The 18,483-nt window shown below is 33.1% G+C and overlaps 5 protein-coding genes across 8 annotated transcripts in view; 2 read left to right on the top strand and 3 right to left on the bottom strand.

The window, feature by feature from the left end:
• The window catches only part of LOC106770926 (E3 ubiquitin ligase BIG BROTHER-related), a 5,650-nt gene extending 5,003 nt beyond the window's left edge, over nt 1–647 (top strand). For both annotated transcript variants that reach the window (XM_022785802.1, XM_014656780.2), the window contains exon 7: nt 371–647. In XM_022785802.1, the coding sequence (XP_022641523.1) occupies nt 371–421 (51 nt within the window). In that variant the 3' untranslated portion in view covers nt 422–647. The remainder of the gene's footprint in view (nt 1–370) is intronic.
• A 1,058-nt stretch (nt 648–1,705) lies between these two features.
• On the bottom strand, nt 1,706–4,663 carry LOC106771066 (putative pentatricopeptide repeat-containing protein At5g08310, mitochondrial). Its single transcript, XM_014656960.2, has one exon. It carries the CDS (start codon nt 4,541–4,543, stop codon nt 2,051–2,053), a length of 2,493 nt encoding a protein of 830 aa, XP_014512446.1. The 5' UTR covers nt 4,544–4,663; the 3' UTR covers nt 1,706–2,050.
• A 1,649-nt stretch (nt 4,664–6,312) lies between these two features.
• LOC106771012 (thioredoxin X, chloroplastic) lies at nt 6,313–8,397 on the top strand. Its single transcript, XM_014656890.2, has 2 exons — nt 6,313–6,714; nt 8,019–8,397. The coding sequence occupies exons 1-2, from the start codon at nt 6,385–6,387 to the stop codon at nt 8,223–8,225; spliced, it is 537 nt and encodes a 178-aa protein (XP_014512376.1). The 5' UTR covers nt 6,313–6,384; the 3' UTR covers nt 8,226–8,397.
• Nucleotides 8,398–9,186: 789 nt separating this feature from the next.
• Nucleotides 9,187–10,990, bottom strand: LOC106770731 (sugar transport protein 10-like). Its single transcript, XM_014656525.2, has 3 exons — nt 10,506–10,990; nt 9,768–10,391; nt 9,187–9,642 (listed from the first exon to the last, which is right to left on the bottom strand). Exons 1-3 carry the CDS (start codon nt 10,962–10,964, stop codon nt 9,187–9,189), a joined length of 1,539 nt encoding a protein of 512 aa, XP_014512011.1. The 5' UTR covers nt 10,965–10,990.
• A 1,496-nt stretch (nt 10,991–12,486) lies between these two features.
• LOC106772688 (pentatricopeptide repeat-containing protein At3g59040) lies at nt 12,487–18,401 on the bottom strand. Of its 3 annotated transcripts, XM_022785803.1 has the most exons (9): nt 18,252–18,401; nt 17,866–18,157; nt 17,490–17,780; nt 16,846–17,094; nt 16,102–16,226; nt 15,064–15,162; nt 13,276–13,807; nt 12,904–13,060; nt 12,487–12,724 (listed from the first exon to the last, which is right to left on the bottom strand). In XM_022785803.1, exons 1-8 carry the CDS (start codon nt 18,317–18,319, stop codon nt 12,944–12,946), a joined length of 1,773 nt encoding a protein of 590 aa, XP_022641524.1. In that variant the 5' UTR covers nt 18,320–18,401; the 3' UTR covers nt 12,487–12,724; nt 12,904–12,943. The 3 variants fall into 3 exon arrangements, with proteins under 3 accessions (XP_022641524.1, XP_014514719.1, XP_014514721.1); XM_014659233.2 differs by having other exon boundaries at nt 12,487–13,060; XM_014659235.2 differs by having other exon boundaries at nt 12,487–13,014; nt 18,252–18,398.
• Between the last annotated feature and the right edge of the window lie 82 nt (nt 18,402–18,483).

Consider the following 18,483-nt stretch of genomic DNA (forward strand, 5'->3'; position numbering starts at 1 on the left):
AGTTTTAAATATTTCACTGGCATTAGCTGACATTGATATATCCCTTCTAAGGTTTTATGCTCTCATCGATTAAAACCATTTTGTCACTATCCGAACTTGGAGGAAGCTTTTAGAAAGAAAATAACTGGGCACAAGCCAAATTAAACTTAGAACAAATCAGCTAAGACCATTTAAGCTGGTGTGGAGTTGAAGCTTGAATAATGATTGTTCCACCTCATTCTTCAGGGCATATTTATTATTACTTATTTCACGATAAGTGTTTTAGTTCTGTAGAGGTTTAAGTTTCATTCGCAAGACCTAATTGTAACGTATCAACAATTCATAAATTATTCAATTGTTTTTATCAAATTCCTTGGCTCTTTGTCGGCAGGTTTGCCCAGTCTGTAGTACCGAGGTATCTGCTTCTGGGAGCAACTTGTAGGAGGAGATTTGATACATGTTCTCCACTTAAAATTGAAGAAAAGTTGTGCAAGTTGGGGCCTAATATTCCCTTATTTTAATAGCATTGCCATGTTGGGGGAGTTAGTCTTTATTTCCAGCTCCTTCGTTTTAAATGTAACATGTAACTTTTGGAACCAGCTCTCTAGAGTCTAGATTGACTTTTTTTAATGGAATGAATGGCGTTAAATTAGCCAGTTTTTTTTACAGGATAACTCTGATGATTATTGTGGATGTTTTTCTCTACTATTTCTCAATTTCGGAGAATGCAAATATAAATGTGAGGGGATTCCGAACACTGGAGTTATACGCTACTATCACAATGAAGAGGGAAAGCACGTGTATGAATGGGTGTAAAATTTCACTAACGTGTATTGATTTTTAAAATTACACTACGTGATGATGGAAGATTAAAGTGCTTTAAATACTCTAACTCTAAATCAGTTCAGCAAATCAATCAAATTCTAAGAAAATGTGTTTTAAATGTTATATAAATTAATCCAACAAATCAATCAAATACTTCTAGAAATATGCACAATCGTATATCTATTTAATAGGATATATCAACTATCTTTTTCTTCTGAGTTACGTTACTCTATTGGAAAATCTAGTTTGTCTCGTGGAACACGGTAGCTCAACTCATGACTTCAATGACAAGAAAATGACTCAAGTAATTTCTCTATATTATTTAATCTATTTTTTTTTTCAATTCTATTTTCAAATTCAGACATGTAATAGTTCCTCAAATTTCAAAATCTCCCAGTTTAATCTCACCATCAGTTGAATATCCATGGTCAAAGATATGACTAATTGATTGGTGCTTACATGACTCGAGAAAAATAAAAAATGTACCCTGTAGTCTCCTGTGTAACGAGTTTACAGGTTCCGTCATATTATAAATAAGATATAATATTAAGTCTTATTTTAATCTTAAATATTATTTTATATTATTTAATATAAATATTTTTATTTTGAAACAATGTTGCATGATTATAATAAAAAATAATTTATATGTTGAATATATTTGTATAACTAAAATAAAAATATTACTGTATAAATGGAAACAAAAACATAGTAATATGAAAATATGAAGTGGAGAAGCGGGATGTTTTTATTTTATTAAAGAGAAGAGGGAAGTTTCCAGTGAAAATAAAAAGTAAAACTTGAATAAATTAAACTAACATACTGTATTGCTAGATAAAGGAAAAGACAATTTTTTTTTTTACTTTCAAATTAAAAAATAATAAACGTCAACTAGAAGAAGATGAGAGGGGGGAAATCACATTTACATGAAGTATTATAACAAAATATTACAGAAAATTCGCCACTGTGTGTATGTTGAAAAAATTTCGAGCTCTCGTTGTGTTTGTCACAACAGAAAAACCAAATATCAATACACTGTCAACGATTTCGCATGACTACAGAAAGAACAGAACATAGCGCTCCTTTGATCAGCTGTTATGTCTCTTTTTCTCTTGTATTCTCTTAGGATCCAAATCAATAACGTATATCTTTGAAAATTCCGGAGCTCAAGTTCTATTTGTAGGCAAATTATCTGAGTCACGTAAGTTTCTTTTTGTGTACATTTGTTTCTTTTCAAATGCATCAATTTTTACTTGTTCGATGTAACATCAATTTCTAATCCGACGGTTTTCAAGCAATGCGTAGGAAGTTTCCCCTCTTCACTTAAAACTTTCATACCAGAGGATGTTCTGTGATCCTTGGAAAATTTGTCTATTGCATCCATCACAACGGGGTAACTTTTATCATGGGATTCTGGGAAAAATCCTGAATAAACCATCTCCTTAAAAATCTCAAATGCAGAGGCCAAGTCCATATCAGACAGAAAAGCACTGAGCAATGCAATATAAATGAACGAGTCGGGCTTCATTTCTTTCTGTTCCATCTCACGTAAATATTGGAGTGCAGCAGATGGCCTCTTGCAAATGCAAAGACCATGAATAAGTGCCATAAAAGCAACTCGATTAGGAGAACAACCTTTTCTTTCCATCTCATTCCAAACCAAGAGTGCATCATCGGGCCTTTCTTCTCTGCAAAACCCATCCACCAAAGTTGAGTAAGTGACGACATTGGGCTCCCTGTCTTCTTCAGACATTTTCGACAGAAGAGACATCGCCCTATCAACAGAACCACTTTTGCACCAACTATCTATAAGCAGACTGTAAGTCACAACTGAGGGACAGAGACCCTTCCCAACAATCTCATCCAACAATTTTTCAGCTTCTGCAACTCGGTTGACCTTGCAGAGCCCTCTGATCACAATGTTAAAAGCAACCACATCAGGACAACGGCCACGAGAACATAAATCCCTAAGCAAGTTCAATGCTCGGTCCACTTTTTGAATCTTTATCAAACCCCCCATTGCTGCAGAATAGGAAACTATGTCAGGAAGGAAACCTAGCTGAACCATGCTGTCAAGAAAATCGCATGCTTCAACAGCCCGGCCATGATCACACAGTTCTTTCACAAGAAGGGTGGAATTTTTTATCCACGGTTCATGCCCACAAGCACGCATCACTTTCAACATATCGATCGCTCCTACAACATCCTTTCTTTTACACAGGCATCCATAAATTGAGTTGTAAGTGAAATGAGTTGGTTCAATTTCTGATTCTTTCATGTCTCTCAACAGCTCACGGCTCTCCTCCAATCTATCAGAATTGCAGAGACCATTGATCAGATTGTTGTAAATCAAAATGCTTGGCCTACCAACAAATTGTTTAAGGTCATTGAAAAGACTTAGAGCGAGGTCCAACTGACCATTTGTGAGTAAGCCATCAATCACGATGCTAAAGGAAGCAGCATTTGGGAAAACCAATCTCTTGTCCTTGAAGAAATCATCCATCTGGACATCACTGAATTTGCTCTGAATCATCATCTGAAGAAGGCGGCAGGCTTCATCCACCTGTGCCTCATTAACATAACAAGTCAAAACAGCATTGTAAATCAAAACGAGAATCTTCTCCTCTTTATCTTCCAGAACCTCTTCCAGCAACTTGGTAATCACACTTCTGTCTGGAAAAGCCGATATCAACTTCGTAAAGATTCCAACATCTGGGGCAACCCCAAACTGCTTCATCTCCGAAAGCAAGCTCAGAGCTCTCTGAGCATCATTACTCTTACACAGTCCTCCAATGAGAACATCGAATAATGAAACAGGAGGAGTGAAGCCAACCCGACACATTTTCTCAAACAACTGAAGGGCCCTATCAACCCGATCCTCCTTGACAAACCCATGAATCAAAACACAGAAAGTCTTCTCACTTAACCTCACCCCCTGTCCCTCCATCCTCTCCACCAACTCAAACGCTTTATCCACATCCCCCCACTTGGAAAACGACAATGCCAGCATAGAGCAAACACGCGCATCAACCAAACCCTTTTCCTTCATCCCATCATAAACCCTCAGAGCCTGATCAAACCTGCGAGCTTTGCAATAAGCTTGTACGACAGGCGTCAGCGTGAACTTATCAAATTCCCACCCAAACCCCTTCATCTCCTCCAACCTAGCCTCCACCAAATCAACCTCCCCGGCCTTGGACAGAGCCTCCAACAAGCAGTTGTAGCAGTAAACATTGGGAACGCAAAGACCCTTCACCCGCATTTCATCGAACAAGTTGTGGGCCTCCTGCGCTAGGCCCACTTCGCCCAAACAGCGAATGAGGAAGCCCAAGGCACCGGGCGTGAAGGAACAAGGAGCGGACTCCACGAGGTGTTTGACGACCGTTTTGAGATGGGTGGTTTGGCGGGAACGGGAGAAGATAGAGGCGATGGTATTGTAGGTGTAACAATTATGGCGGTAGCCATGCTGGTGTTGATCGGAGGCCCATTGGAAGAAGGAGAGGGCGAGTTTCCAAGTGGGGAGGCGCGTGAGGACGGACTCGACAAGGGGAGGCGTGAGGATGGGAGCGAAGCGGTTGAGTTCGGGCCCGGCGGCGTTGGGTTGTTGGCTGAAGACGGAGACGAGGTTGTCGGCCACAGAAGAATCATAATGAAGATTGTTGTAAGGTGATGTCGAATATGAGAGTTTGGCGATTACAGAGAAAAGAGAAGGGAGTTTGAGGATCTGAAATGCGACAGCCATTAACACTCTTTCGCATCAACTACTCCAACATTCCTATTACACATGCCAATTCGGCTCATTTTCTTATTTAAATTATTCAAATACTCATAATTTATTATATTTATCATTTTTCCATACTTAATTAAAAAATTAAATATTATTTATATCCATACTTACATCTAATTAATACTAGATTTTCTGTTGAAATGGAAATTGATTCTGATAATACTCACAAAAACGATTTTATTTGCTATATCTAATTTCTATGTATCTTTTTCATTTTTAGTATCATTTCATCGAATGTCCAAACACATCCTTAACTTTTTTGTTTATTTTGGGTTTATTGTATAACAACGTGTTATAGGTATATGTTTACTCTTTCGAACTATTATTGATTTAAATACTTTCAATATTACAAATTAATATAAACATAAAATCTAGTAAAATTCAAGTACTACTTTTAAATGGTATAAACGCATATATGTTTTCTAACATATTAAATTTTTACGAATTTAATATACATTTCTATCACAAAGTAAATTACTTGATCATACTCAACACCAACAATAGAAATACAATAGAAATTTTTAGGAGTTCATATAAATAAATTTTTGATCAATTTAATTTTAAATTTTAATTATATAAAGATGTTCATTTGTGACCACATCATCATGAATGAATTAATTCCAAAACCAATGTGATTTCTAAACTTTATTCATATCTTCAATTCGAAGATTTCTTGATTCGGGCAGAAAAAAACAATAAAAATGGTAATGATAAATACGAATCCAACAAAGAAAAAAAAAAAGACTAAACTTTAAATAATAAAACATGACAGCTACAAATCATATGACCAACACAAATATTGTCATCTTACTTTCATATTTTCTTTTATTTTAAATAATAGAGAAAGTTTCACCTATCATCTCTAAAATTAATATGTTTTAAATATATTTCTTTTTCTTAACTTTCCTTTCTTTTTCTACATATGAAAATGTTACACTATAACATGTTTTATAATATAAAATATGCTAACAATAACATATCAAAGGTATAAGAATGAGTTATAAAACTAAACAACTTCTCTAACAAAACTATATCTTTTTAAGTAATTTATTTATTTATGACGTTATTTATATCTTAATTTGTGTATATGGTTTTTTCACTTATAACTAATATGATATTTTAAGAATTTAACATAATAAATAATTATAAATTATTACTCATAATCATTTAGAGGTGTCAAAATCAGTTTAAACCTATTAATCATCCTAAATTATCACATTTTAAAATCTGGTTGAGTTGAAAAATATTTAATTTTTTTATTTTAATGGAGCCAAATTGAACTCAAGTTATTATAATAAATATATAAAATACATAGAAAGAACGCTCACCTAATCCCTTAACCCATAATGGTTTAAATTAGATTATAAGATTTCTTAATTATATGAAGAGAAAAATTTGAATTTAGGTTTCTAAATTTAAAAAAATAGAAAAAAAAAACTTCGTATAGTACATTTAATTTACAATTTAGTTTTCTCTTCTGGATATGCATCAAGTGATATATTAGATATTCAAATATATTCTTTCAATCGAATACTTATATTTCAGTTTAGTACTTTTCTGTTTAATTATGTTGTGTGTTTTTTTAATTAATTTTGTGGTGTTATGACAAAAACTATGATGAGAATTTTTAATTAATTGGATGGTGGTGTATAGATCTATGTATGTGGCCACAAAATAACGAATATTTATTTATATATTTATATAATATATAATTGGGGAAGAGAAATCAGACACTAAAAATAACATTGATTCTTCGTCGTAACTTTTCCTTTCCTTTATCGTTTCATTCCCAACACATGGACGCCGTGACACTGTCACTCCCTCCGGTTCCGGTGCGTACAGTGTCTGCATCTGCGTCAACCTCGTACTCTGTTCCTGTCTCTAGCTCCTGGTCGGTCGCGGCGAGGCAGAGGCTCTGGACTCTCAGAACAAGACCCAGATTCCGGAATCACTCCTCTGCGGTTCCTCAACTGACGGTGACGTGCGGTGCGGGAGTGGCGGAGATTAACGAGAGCCAATTCAAGGAGACGGTGTTGGAGGCGAACCGTCCTGTTCTGGTTGAGTTCGTCGCCACTTGGTGCGGTCCTTGCCGTCTCATCTCTCCCGCTATGGAATCCCTTGCTAAGGTTTTTTTTTTTTTTTTTTTTTTTTGTCTCTCTTTAATTTTCATTTTCTTTTGCTTCCTATAGTTAAAGCTACTACTGTTCTGTCAGTTAACCACCTTTATGCATTTTTTGAGAGGTTTTCTTGATTCGTTGTTGGTGTTTATAACATCTGATTTTCTTTCTACAAATTAAAAGGGTGATGAGAATGGAGGAGTTATGTCATGGCAAGATAAAAAAAATATCTACAAATTACCTTATGCAAGCTAATTTGTTTTTTTTTTCTTTTAAATGCTTGTAGATAAACTTGTCCAAATAGACTCGTAGTATACTAGAGGATTGTTGTTTTGTCGCATTTTTCTCTAGCAATTCTGCTTTAATATATAAAGAATGGAGATTTACACTTTCATCGTTTGGTACTGCGTATTTGTTGCATTTAGTTTACTGTTAGATTGGTCTTGTTAATTGGCTGAAAAACGAGATTCAAGGAGTTAGCAACTGATCTGAAAGACCTGAAACGAGTGGTGGATGGAATTTTTTACACAGATAAACTCTTCTGTCAAAATAGCATAATGTAGCTTTTATTACTCAAATAACATGCTTTTACTAAGTTAATTCAGAATTCGGGTTTTCGGATAACCAAATTCTGAACATGATTTTACACTAACATGTTTTTTTAACAGAAACACCAAAAACATGTTAGAATTCAGTTTTTGGAAAATCGAATTCTTACAGTATGCTATTTTGGTAAAAGGAAATTGACAGTGTGCTATCTGTGTGAAAAATTCATGGTGGATGCCTTTAAAAAATGATGTCTTTCAGATTTGAAATTTCTGATACAAATTGGAAACAACAGAAAATCATCTGGATTTGTTGGCTAAATAAAACTCAATCAATCATAGGTAAAGGCCATTTTGTAGACCCATTTGAACAACCCTTTAAAGTAAGGAATGTTAAATTAGTGTTTCCGAAGTTCGATTGTACTCAGGTTTTACTATGGACATAATTGACGGAACAATTTTTAGTTTATTATGAAGTTCCTCATGAGCATGATTGATAATAGCAGACGAACATATTGAAGAAGATGTTGTTCCCTGGTTTCAAATGATGGCATGAAATCAAACTTTCCATCATTGAAAGATTTTAAAAAGCCCTTGAATCAGCGTTTGGTAGTTAGAAATCAGCTTTTGAGACAATTAGTTATGGTTGGATCATTCTTATTCATGATTGAAGGAGCAGAATTTTCTCTGAATGTGAAACATATATCAAGATTTTCCTATTTTAGGGTCAAAAATTTCCCCTGAATTTTTGTATATAATAAATTGCAGGAATATGAAGACAGATTAATTGTTGTGAAGATTGATCATGATGCCAACCCACGGCTAATTGAAGAGTATAAAGTTTATGGATTACCAACGTTAATACTCTTCAAGAACGGGGAAGAAGTTCCAGAAAGCAGAAGGGAAGGTGCAATTACAAAAAGTAAACTTAAAGTGTACGTGGATGATTTATTGAAATCGATATCAGTTTCATAGTTTGAAAATTCTGACTTGTTTTGTGAGACTTTTGTTTCCATATCTTGTATTAATCAGTTTAATAGGCTTGTACAATTGTATAATCTGAAGCTGCAAATACAGCATAGTGCGGTGAAGGAAGTTTGTACTAAAATGATGTTCTTTGAGCTGAGTAAATTTTGTGTTCTATTCAGGGTCGAAACTCAATCATTCTAAACCCAAAAATAAAATCTGCTAGTGTGAAATACTCAGAAAATAAATAAATTTAAAAGAGTGAAGAAAATATAAGTATTTAAAACTTCGAGAAAACTGCAAGAAAAATAACTATTCAAAAAAAGAAATAGTGTTCCATTCATATGTTTCAGGGCAGATAAAAAAAAATAGTATTTTAACATGTTCCATCTCTTAATTTGATGGTGGTTGTCAACATCCACAGCAATGTATTGTTTCTTTTTCTTTTATTTGTCAAACCTGATAAATCTTCACCGCATAACTATCCTAATTTTGAGATATCAAAATTGACTGAATTATAATTTATAACCTACTTATTTGCTCATCTCATGTGAGAATTATAATTCCAAACCAATTTCAATTATGACTAAATTTTAACAGTGATAATTTATATTTAAACAATTGATCACAATTTTTTTTTTCAATTAGTTAAACTCATTTCTTTTATTTCTATTTTTTTATCTGTCATGGTAATTATGAATATATTTTTTTCCGAGGTAAAATATATCTCTTAACATCCGTCTTTTGTCGACTTAAATAATTTAATATTAAAATTACACTCAAATATTAAATTCCCGAAATCGAAGTAATATTCTAAAATATTATATATAAAAATAAAATACATAATTTTTTGATGAACTTACATATGAATATATTTGATACATATCATAAGACTGACTAAATTACAATGGGTTGTTTGGAAGAGATTTTGTTGGTATACATGTACACGAAGTTTTCTGTCGATCTAATTTTAAATTGTAGTTATAGGAGGATGTTCAATAATGACTACGTTCTCTTGAATAAATTTCCTCCAAAACCAATGTGATTTCCAAATTCTACTCATTTCTTCAATTTGAACATTTTTTGTCTCAGGCAAGAACAAGACAACAAAAATGGTCATGATAAGCACAAATCCAGCAAAGAAGAAGAAAAGACCAAACTTTAAGTGACAAAGCATGGTTAGGAAGACTTGAGCAATGACAAAGGTAAATAACATGTTTATAGCAACATTGGTGCTTTGTCCAGCAGATCGAACCTCAAGAGAACATATTTCACTAGGAACCAACCACCCTAGTGGTCCCCAAGACCATGCATATGCTGCAACATATGCACATATAAAGAATAAAAGAAGACCGGCTTCTCCATTGGTAAAATAACCTTCACCACTCACTCCAAATTTTAGAGCAATCATAATTCCAACAGCAAGCTACACATAATTATTATGAACTTCAAATTAGTTATTCAGCTAGCAAATGATCTCAATGGTAAAATGTCATCTCCTTACATACTAAAATAACAAATATTATTTATTGATTAATTTAATGCTTTTACCTGACAAATAAGCATTTGAATTCCACCTTCAAGGAATAATATCCTTCTTCCAAACTTGTCCACAGAGAAAATGGAAACAATAGTGGCAACCACATTAACACCTCCAGTGATAACAGAAGACATAAGAGAAGTATCATTACCAAAGCCTAAAGTTTTAAAGAGGACAGGTGCATAGAACATGATAACATTGATGCCAGTGAATTGTTGGAAAAATGGAATGAGAGAGCAAAAAATCAATTGAGGTCTGTATTTTGGTTTTGTGATGTTCTTCCACGGATGTTCCACATTTTTAGCTGCTTCAGCTGCATCAATGAGGTCTTGGAACTCCTCTTCAACATTGTCCATTCCACGAATCTTTTGCAACATTTTCTTAGCAGCTTCTTTTTTACCTCTTTCAATTAAGGAGTTAGGAGTGTCACCTAAGAAAAGAGATCCTACACATAANATGATTGCAGGAACTGCACCAACACCTAAAGAAATTCTCCAACCATATTCTAGTTTGGCAGTGCCATAATTAATAAGGTTTGCAACCAAGATGCCAATCGTGATCATCATTTGAAATCCAATGTTAAGTGCACCTCTTATTGATGTTGGAGCCATTTCAGACAAATACACAGGTACAGACTATTGCAAATAATAAAAAAAATAGAGGAAAAGTAAAAAACAATTTAATCATTACAACTTCTTCATACCCTTTTAACCAAATTTTAAATCATTGACATTGACATAGAGACTCACCTGATTACAATATCCTACACCAAAACCAAGTAGTAAACGACCTATGATGAGCATTTCAATATTGATGGCAAAACCATTCAACAATGCACCAACAAGGAAGAATAATCCACCTGCAAACATTGAGGTCTTGCGTCCCATCATTCTTGTTGTGGTGGAAGCAAAAAAGGAAGCTACTAATGCAGCAAGATATAAAGAAGAGGTGAACAAAGTAAGGAGTTCATTGTCAAATTTACAATATTGACTTTCATGATTAGAATCATCTTTCATTTGTTTATAAACACTTGGAAAGAATTTTATTAAGAATGGTTCCATAGAAGTCACTCCTCCTGTAATTCCAAGGTCATAACCAAAGAGTAAACCACCCATGGCAGCTACAAAACATGTGACCAACACAAATAGTGTAATCTTGCTTTCATATTGTCTTGAATTTTCTGAATTAACAAATGTCCCACCTGCCATCTTTAAAAATGTTATATTTTAAATGAATCTCTTTCTTTCTTTTAACTTTTCTTTCTTTTTCTATATATAAGATTGTAAGTAAGAATTTCTTTTATAATGTAAAATATACTAATAGTAACATCTAACACGTAAGAATGAGTTATAAAAATTAAACAACCTCTCTAACAATCTTTTTTTTAAGTAATTTAATTACCTATCATGTTATTAATATCCTAATTTGTGTTTATTGTTTTTTAGTTAGAACTAATATGTTATTTTAAGGATTTAACATAAGAGTTACTTAAAATTTACAAAATTATTGTTTTATAAACAACAATTAGTTAAGTTGGACATTAATTAACAATTGTAATTTATGTATAATTTAAATTAAAAAATTATTTTATTTTTTAAAGCAAAGTATTGTAGAAGTGTTTTTTCTTTTGTACTTTGACATCTTATATTAACATAAAAAACAATTATCATTTATCATCACATAACAGTTTACTAAACAAAAAGAAACACAAAATTATTACACGAGACAAAGTCCACCACCATTTAAAACTTTCTTTATTATTTTAGCGTAAAACTGTCAACTTAAAAATTATACATATTATTGTCTTTAGTTTGAATTCTTATTATTGTCGTTTCATTTGTCCTATTAAACTTTTTTTTAATTATTTTATTTTATTTAACATTTAATAATGATGACTCCATTGCATATTAACTATAGTAAGTAATAATCTAACGAAAAGTATTAATTAAACGAATGCTATATTCGGAAACTAAAATAAAAAAATTTACAAAATAAATAACATTTAAAAGTATAAATTTTTTAAAAAGTAATAAAATAGATAGGAAAATTTGTTAAGATATCAAGGTATTTTTAACTTCAAAAATTAGTTAAAGATTGGTTAAAAAAATAATATAAAAATTTAATAAAATTATTGGTAATCATAAACGAAAAACATTAAAAACATTTATTTTTAAAATTGTAAGGTCGATCATCTACAAAATTAAACAAAATTCCTTTATGGAAGTCTTTTTCGTCTAGCAGGCCCAAGATTGGGGAATTGTGATAAAGAATCATGATCTAATATCTCATGGCCCAATCAGATCCGCTACTAAAAGGAAATGTAATTTATCTAATAAACCAATTATAGGGTCCGTTAATTACTAAGAAAGGGATCCAATTAAACTGTTAAGAATCTTAAGTAAAAAAATCATAAAAATATCTGCTTGTGATACTTAAAATTTGTTTAGAAATATATAAACCTTAAGAATTAAACGATATTAGTTAAAATATGAATATAACAGAACAACTAATTAAGACTTATAAAATATACCTCTCATTATAAACAAAGCATCTCAATCTTGAATACTCTAGCTAAATACCCTAAAATTATACCAAGATATTTTTCGCCTAGAACAATTGAAAGACCTCATTGACCTCACTATGATGATAGTCAATAACTTATTTGATAATTTATAAAATTATATAAACACATGAGGCAAACTCAAATCAAAATAGACAAACTTTGAAAGATTTAATATCAAAGTCCATGTGATATAGATAGATGATAAAGCATATGAGTATGGACAAACTTTTAAAACTTTAGTAGGTAAGTCCTATGTTTGCTTTTCAATCCATCACAATAAGTCGTACTTTTGTCCAAATTCTCCGACTCCACCGTCAAGCATACTAATTTGTTGGAGTCACCGTAATTAACTTTAACAAATGTCTGTTCATAATTTGGTGGTGGCTGGCTACCATGTACTGCAATCTATTGATTCATATATATTTTAAACCAAACATAATTTTACCTCATAAGTACCCGAAATTTGAGATATTGAAATGTATTTATAATTCCAATCCTCCAATTCTGACTAAATTGAAATTTAAACTTCAATTCCATTTTCATAAACAAAACGAAAAAAGAAAATTAATTATAAGCTAATGTACCTTACTTGGCACGTACACAGGATGGAATTGAAGAAAACACTCACAAGTTGATAGATAAAGGCACGTTTGAGTTACTGTTGATGACGCTTGAAAGTTTGCAAAAGGAACTCACTGCATTAATTAATAACGCATTTGGAATAAATGTGATCTGAGTCCCCTATTAACAAAGGCAAAACAAGACATGCTAAGTAGTCAAGATACCGTTAATGTTTACTCCCCACATGACTACCATATTTGATATTTGGAGGATGGTATGTGTTAAATATTTTCAATTGCTTGATAATACCACAGAATACAATGACCCCACAATTACACAAGTGTACAAAAATTGTAGTGTGTAGGTCCCATGGGACTTGACACTTATCAACTTACCTCTGCAGTATGTTCATCGTAAGCCTTGGTCAGCTGATCATCAAAATATTCATAATTATCTTCTTCGTCTTCCTCAACAAATCTAACAACCCCACTACCATTAGGTAAACTTTTAGTTTCACTGAAATGCTCTATGAGCTCATTAACCTCTTCTCTTTCTTGATCAGTTTTTGCTATAGATAGAAGAACATTTTTAGCTTTCTTATCGGGAGAGATTCCATTAGACTCCATTTCCTTAAACCAATGAACAGCACTGTCGAAGTCTCCACTTTTTCCATATGCATCCATGATAGTAGTCAAAATTGCCTGATTGGCCTTTATTCCCCGCTCAAGCATTTCTTCGTACTTTTTCATCACCATCTCAAGATCGTTTATCTTAGCATACCCTTTCATTAAGGTTCCGTAAGTGACAACATTAGGCTCAAAACCATCCTGTATCAATCTTTTGAAAAACTTCTCAGCACCCTCCATATCAGATGCATTGACATAAGCAGATAACATGGTAGTGTATGAGCAAAGATCTGGAAAGAATCTGCGTGGGTAAAGTACAATGATACCAGGAGAATGCTAAGTGTTGTACAGTAAATAATAATATAGACAGGAATATATTCTTAAATTCTAATTCACTTGGTACATGAACTTGAATAGTGTGTTTGGATTTGTTAGCAAACACTAACTGCCCATTCATCTCAATCCATAAAGAGAAAAACTTTTCCATATGGACTCACTGGAATGTGTGACAGTTAAAAAATGTTTGATGTTTATTTCTGACCATACCTAAAACCACTATCTATTAATTAACCCCTGGACAAGTCTCCAACATTATGCCATCGGCTACGTGCATGATCTCATTATGTCCCTGGCTTTACAAAATGTTGTTTTAGTCCTTAAATTTTATTGTTAGTGAAAATAGAAGTATAAAAAGACTATTAAATGACCTTTTGCAAAGACTAACTAAAATAGGATTTAAAAAACCAGAATTTAAAGCAATTGACACTTTCGTTTCAGAAACCAGCATGGGAATTCACTCACAATCCATCATTGGTATTTGGCCTTTCAGATGATCTGCGCTTTGATGGAGAAAAGGTATTTTACATAAATTTCATTTTTTTTTTCTTATTTATTACGTTAGATCCTCCTTAATCGTTAGTGAATAGTATTCGTTGAGTTTGTTTTTCCTCCTACGTAAAAAAGTGGGAGGGCAATGGATCCATATCCATGCTTGATTTTTACTTGGCTGTTGACTGGGTTTTTCATTTTGTAATTTGACTCACATCTCTTATTCCCATCACCATACCACAGTAATTGTGTTGTGAATGTGTTTTCTTCCAAGGAAAAAAACTAGAACCAGTACCTCAATAATTCTCTGTTTCTTTTTATGGATTCCAATTGAAAATAAAAAAATTATTAGGTGAGGAAAAAAAAGCAGAGACGTGGAAACAAAATGAACCTTGAAGCATATATTTCTCTGTATACTCTGCTAACCTTATTTTAAGTTCCATTTTAGTCCTATATTTGCTCAAAATGAAAGCTCCTTCAGATGTTTAATTGTCAATTGCGACTCAATTACCAGAAAGAATCAATGTCCCTAAAAAACTTCCATGAGTGGTGAAAAAAAATTGACAAAAAAAGAATAAGTTGCAACAGAAAAATAAGTTGGAGGACCAAATTGATACAAAAAAAAATGACCATGACTAATTTGAAATATAAATATAACCATGGAGAACCAAACATATGTAATGTTTTTTTGTCTAATAAAGACTGAAGAAGAGAGGAAATGCTACTCACCTATCCCTTCTCATACTCTTAAACACGGTCTGAGCCTGCTCTACCATTCCCGATATAGAAAATGCATCAAGTAAAATATTGTAGGCTTTCCGAGTTGGCCTGTGAAAAAGAAGAGAATATGGTAACTTCAATGATAATAAAAATAATGATCATTTAGAAGATAAAATGAAACCCTATAATGCACGCATGTGATACTAGTATTTGATTTGGTGATAAACTAATTCTTAAAAATATAAGACCCTATATATATATATATATATATATATATATATATATATATATATATATATATATATATATATATGCTCAGTGAAACTTAGGAAGAGAGGTTGGTTACGTATTAACTTACTTTCCTGAATTTCACTAAGCATTGTTCTCTCTATGTTTGAATCCTTCTCTGAAGGTGCATATGCATTTAAATGAATCTTATTTTTTAACATCACAAATTGACTCGTGTTTGATTCCTATTTGGCATTTCATTTTCATTTTTTAAATAGCAAGCATAACTAAGCATATGGTTTGGACACACATCCATAAAGTATTGGAATGTATCTTAATTTGGTAGGTATCGAATACAGCAAGCCTCCAATATGGGACGAAAAATCACATATCAGTGCATCAGAAATAAAATAAAATTAAAAAAAAAAAGTATCTAATTTAGCAACATATAAAAAAAAGAACAATTCTAAAAATAAATAGTAGCCAATTTACATAAAAATAATTCTCTGATTATCCAAGATTTTTGGAGGAGAAAAACTATCTGTATAAGAACAGAAAATGAGAGCTGAGGTGGATGTAGTAAGGATGGGCTTTTAAACATTTCAATGATTTTCTCATAACAGCAATAAATAGGACTTACCGATGTTTAAGTGGTGGATATTTAGCTACAAATAGTGATTGCAGATATAGGAGTTGGAATACGTGACTAGCAGACTATTAAAATCCCATCAAGTAATTAATAATTACGAAGCTGATAATAATTAAACTACCCAGCTTGCTACTCATTTTCCGCATTACTAATTATATTCCTTGACATACCTGACTCCAGCGTCAAGCATTTCCTCAAATACAGCTAACGCTTCTTCTTCCCTCCGGGCCTTCCCATATGCACTCACGAGTAAGGCATAGCTCACGACATCAGGTCTGAGATCAGCTCTTTGCATCTAAAATTAGGCATTCACTTCAAAATCTGATGAATTAATTATAAGCAAGAAATTAAAGGGGGGGACAGAGAAAAAAGATGAAAACTAATGGAAAGTCTTGAAAATACCTCAAGATTAAATAAATTATGTCCACGAAAATGTTGAAATATTAGTCCAAGTAGATTATGTGTGCAAGGATTTAATTTCGCCATTCTCATAATTTAATAAAAATCTGACTGAACTAGCACGGAGATTTCAAATAATCTGACTGAACTAGCAAACCAAAACAGATTTCAAATAATCTACTTGCAGAAATGAAATCTACAATGAATCCTCTATATGGAGAAAGGTGACACTGTTCGTACCTATACAACAAAAGTACAAAGCCAAAACAGCTGAAAATTGAGTCTATATTTAAGATGTATGGGTTATCTTGTATGAAGAAGGAGATTTAAAATTTAATTGAAGTACCTAAACGTGTTACTATTCATGTAGAATATGACAAGACCATTTTTGTTATACAAGTTAGTCAAAAGCAGTTTCTTCCTCATTTCGAAATGATAAAAATAATATGATGTTAAAGTAGAAGGCTTGTTCAGCCTTCAGAAAGTAATGTTGTCTGTTATAAACATGCGAATACCTGATCATATATGCTCGAAACTTCCTTGTAATTTGTTTCAAATGACATCAAGCTATTATAAGTTACTGTAGATTGTTCAATTCCTCGTTCAGCCATCAGTGCAAATGCCTTACGGGCCTTTTCATAACTTCCAGCCTTTTTAAACATATAAATCATCATGTTAAACATCTTCTGGTCGGGTTTCAAAGGCGAGTTTTCATCATTCAGTAAACTGTCAAATACTTCTTCAGCTTCTTTAAACTTGTCCCCCTGCAAGTGGAATCAATATAAATGTAAAACTGAAAATCAAGAGACTCAATAGCAGTCTGTAAAATATTTAAGAAATGCACACCGAGTTCAACATAGTTATCATGGGGGATGGGTGGGAATTGAACAATCATGGTAAGTCATCGTTGCTGCCTCATTCACAGCTTAGAATTATATGCCAACAATGAAGACATTCCTCTCAATTTAATTTCCATCAAGGTGGTTTACTTTAAGAGGCAGGGCATCAATATATTTGACTTTTATTCGAAATTTCGTTCAGGGGAACACAAGTACAAAAACCACCAGCACAAACAACACCACTAGCGGCCATAACTCATAAGAGAAGTCAATTTTAAAGTAAAAGTGAAAAGGATTAAATAATAAAGATGTATGCTCACATGAACAAATGTTTTAAGTATTATCTGGTATGTTAAAGCAGAAGGTTCTGGACCCCATTTCTGCATCCTTCGGAATATCGCTTCAGCATTGTTATATCTGCCTCCTCTTCCATATGCTTCCATAAGTGCAGTCTGAGATACAACATTTGGCGGATAACCATTATTATTCATCAAAGCTAAGATCTTCTCAGCACCATTGAAGTCTCCCAGCTTCCCGTATGCCGTGATAAGCATGAAATAATCCATCTTACCAAAATCCCACCAGTTTTGAGTCCGAAGCCATTCAAGAATCTAAAGAATAGCATAATAAAGAAGTTAGACTCGTCTACAGCAAAAAACAAACAATCACACAACAAAGAACAAATGAACTGTATACCTCAACGACAAGGTTCCACTTTTTGAGTTGTTTAAACCTTATCAAGGTACCGACAATAAGGGTTTTAGGAATACCCTGGTTGTTAATCTTCTCGGAGGAGAGAACAGAAACAGCAGAACCGGATTCATCGATTTCAGTCATGATTCTCCTCCAATTCTTCTGGTGAGCCTCATCCGCAGTATCCTTGAAAACCTCCAGTTTCCTCCTCCTCTGCATGAACTTCCTCGGTTTCAACATTCCCCGACACACCACCTCCATTCTCCCACTCATCCTCACCCTCGCAATTCCATTGCTACACAAACAAAACACAACACGTTGAATCAGCGAAACATACATACACATACTCATACACCTAAAACGCAACATTGAAAAATGAATAGCCCTACCTCGTGCGAGTGGGTGGCAGAGGGAGGTGTGGCAAGTGACAGTGTGACTTCGAAATGAGGCTACACATAATCTACCGATGAGGATTTTTCCCAAAGAAGATGATTGTATTAACGAGCAGAAAGTAAATATAAATATTAGATAAATATAAATATCTATTCTAATTTCCATATCCGTTTCATGGGCCGAACTATTGTTTTTGGGGCAGGCCCAGTCAAATGAGCCCACCAGGTT

Source organism: Vigna radiata, chromosome 8 (genome assembly GCF_000741045.1).
Source record: "Vigna radiata var. radiata cultivar VC1973A chromosome 8, Vradiata_ver6, whole genome shotgun sequence".
Lineage (NCBI taxonomy): Eukaryota > Viridiplantae > Streptophyta > Magnoliopsida > Fabales > Fabaceae > Vigna > Vigna radiata.

What these genes read in the sequence shown, in the direction of transcription:
- LOC106771066 (XM_014656960.2), bottom strand. Translation starts at nt 4,543, where the DNA reads ATGGCTGTCGCATTTCAGATCCTCAAACTCCCTTCTCTTTTCTCTGTA.
- LOC106771012 (XM_014656890.2), top strand. Translation starts at nt 6,385, where the DNA reads ATGGACGCCGTGACACTGTCACTCCCTCCGGTTCCGGTGCGTACAGTG. An exon ending in CTATGGAATCCCTTGCTAAG is followed by an intron (nt 6,715 to 8,018) that starts GTTTTTTTTTTT and finishes AATAAATTGCAG; the next exon opens with GAATATGAAGACAGATTAAT.
- LOC106772688 (XM_022785803.1), bottom strand. Translation starts at nt 18,319, where the DNA reads ATGTGTAGCCTCATTTCGAAGTCACACTGTCACTTGCCACACCTCCCT. An exon ending in TACTTAAAACATTTGTTCAT is followed by an intron (nt 17,095 to 17,489) that starts GTGAGCATACAT and finishes TTCCACTTGCAG; the next exon opens with GGGGACAAGTTTAAAGAAGC. An exon ending in TTTCGAGCATATATGATCAG is followed by an intron (nt 16,227 to 16,845) that starts GTATTCGCATGT and finishes GCCTAATTTTAG; the next exon opens with ATGCAAAGAGCTGATCTCAG.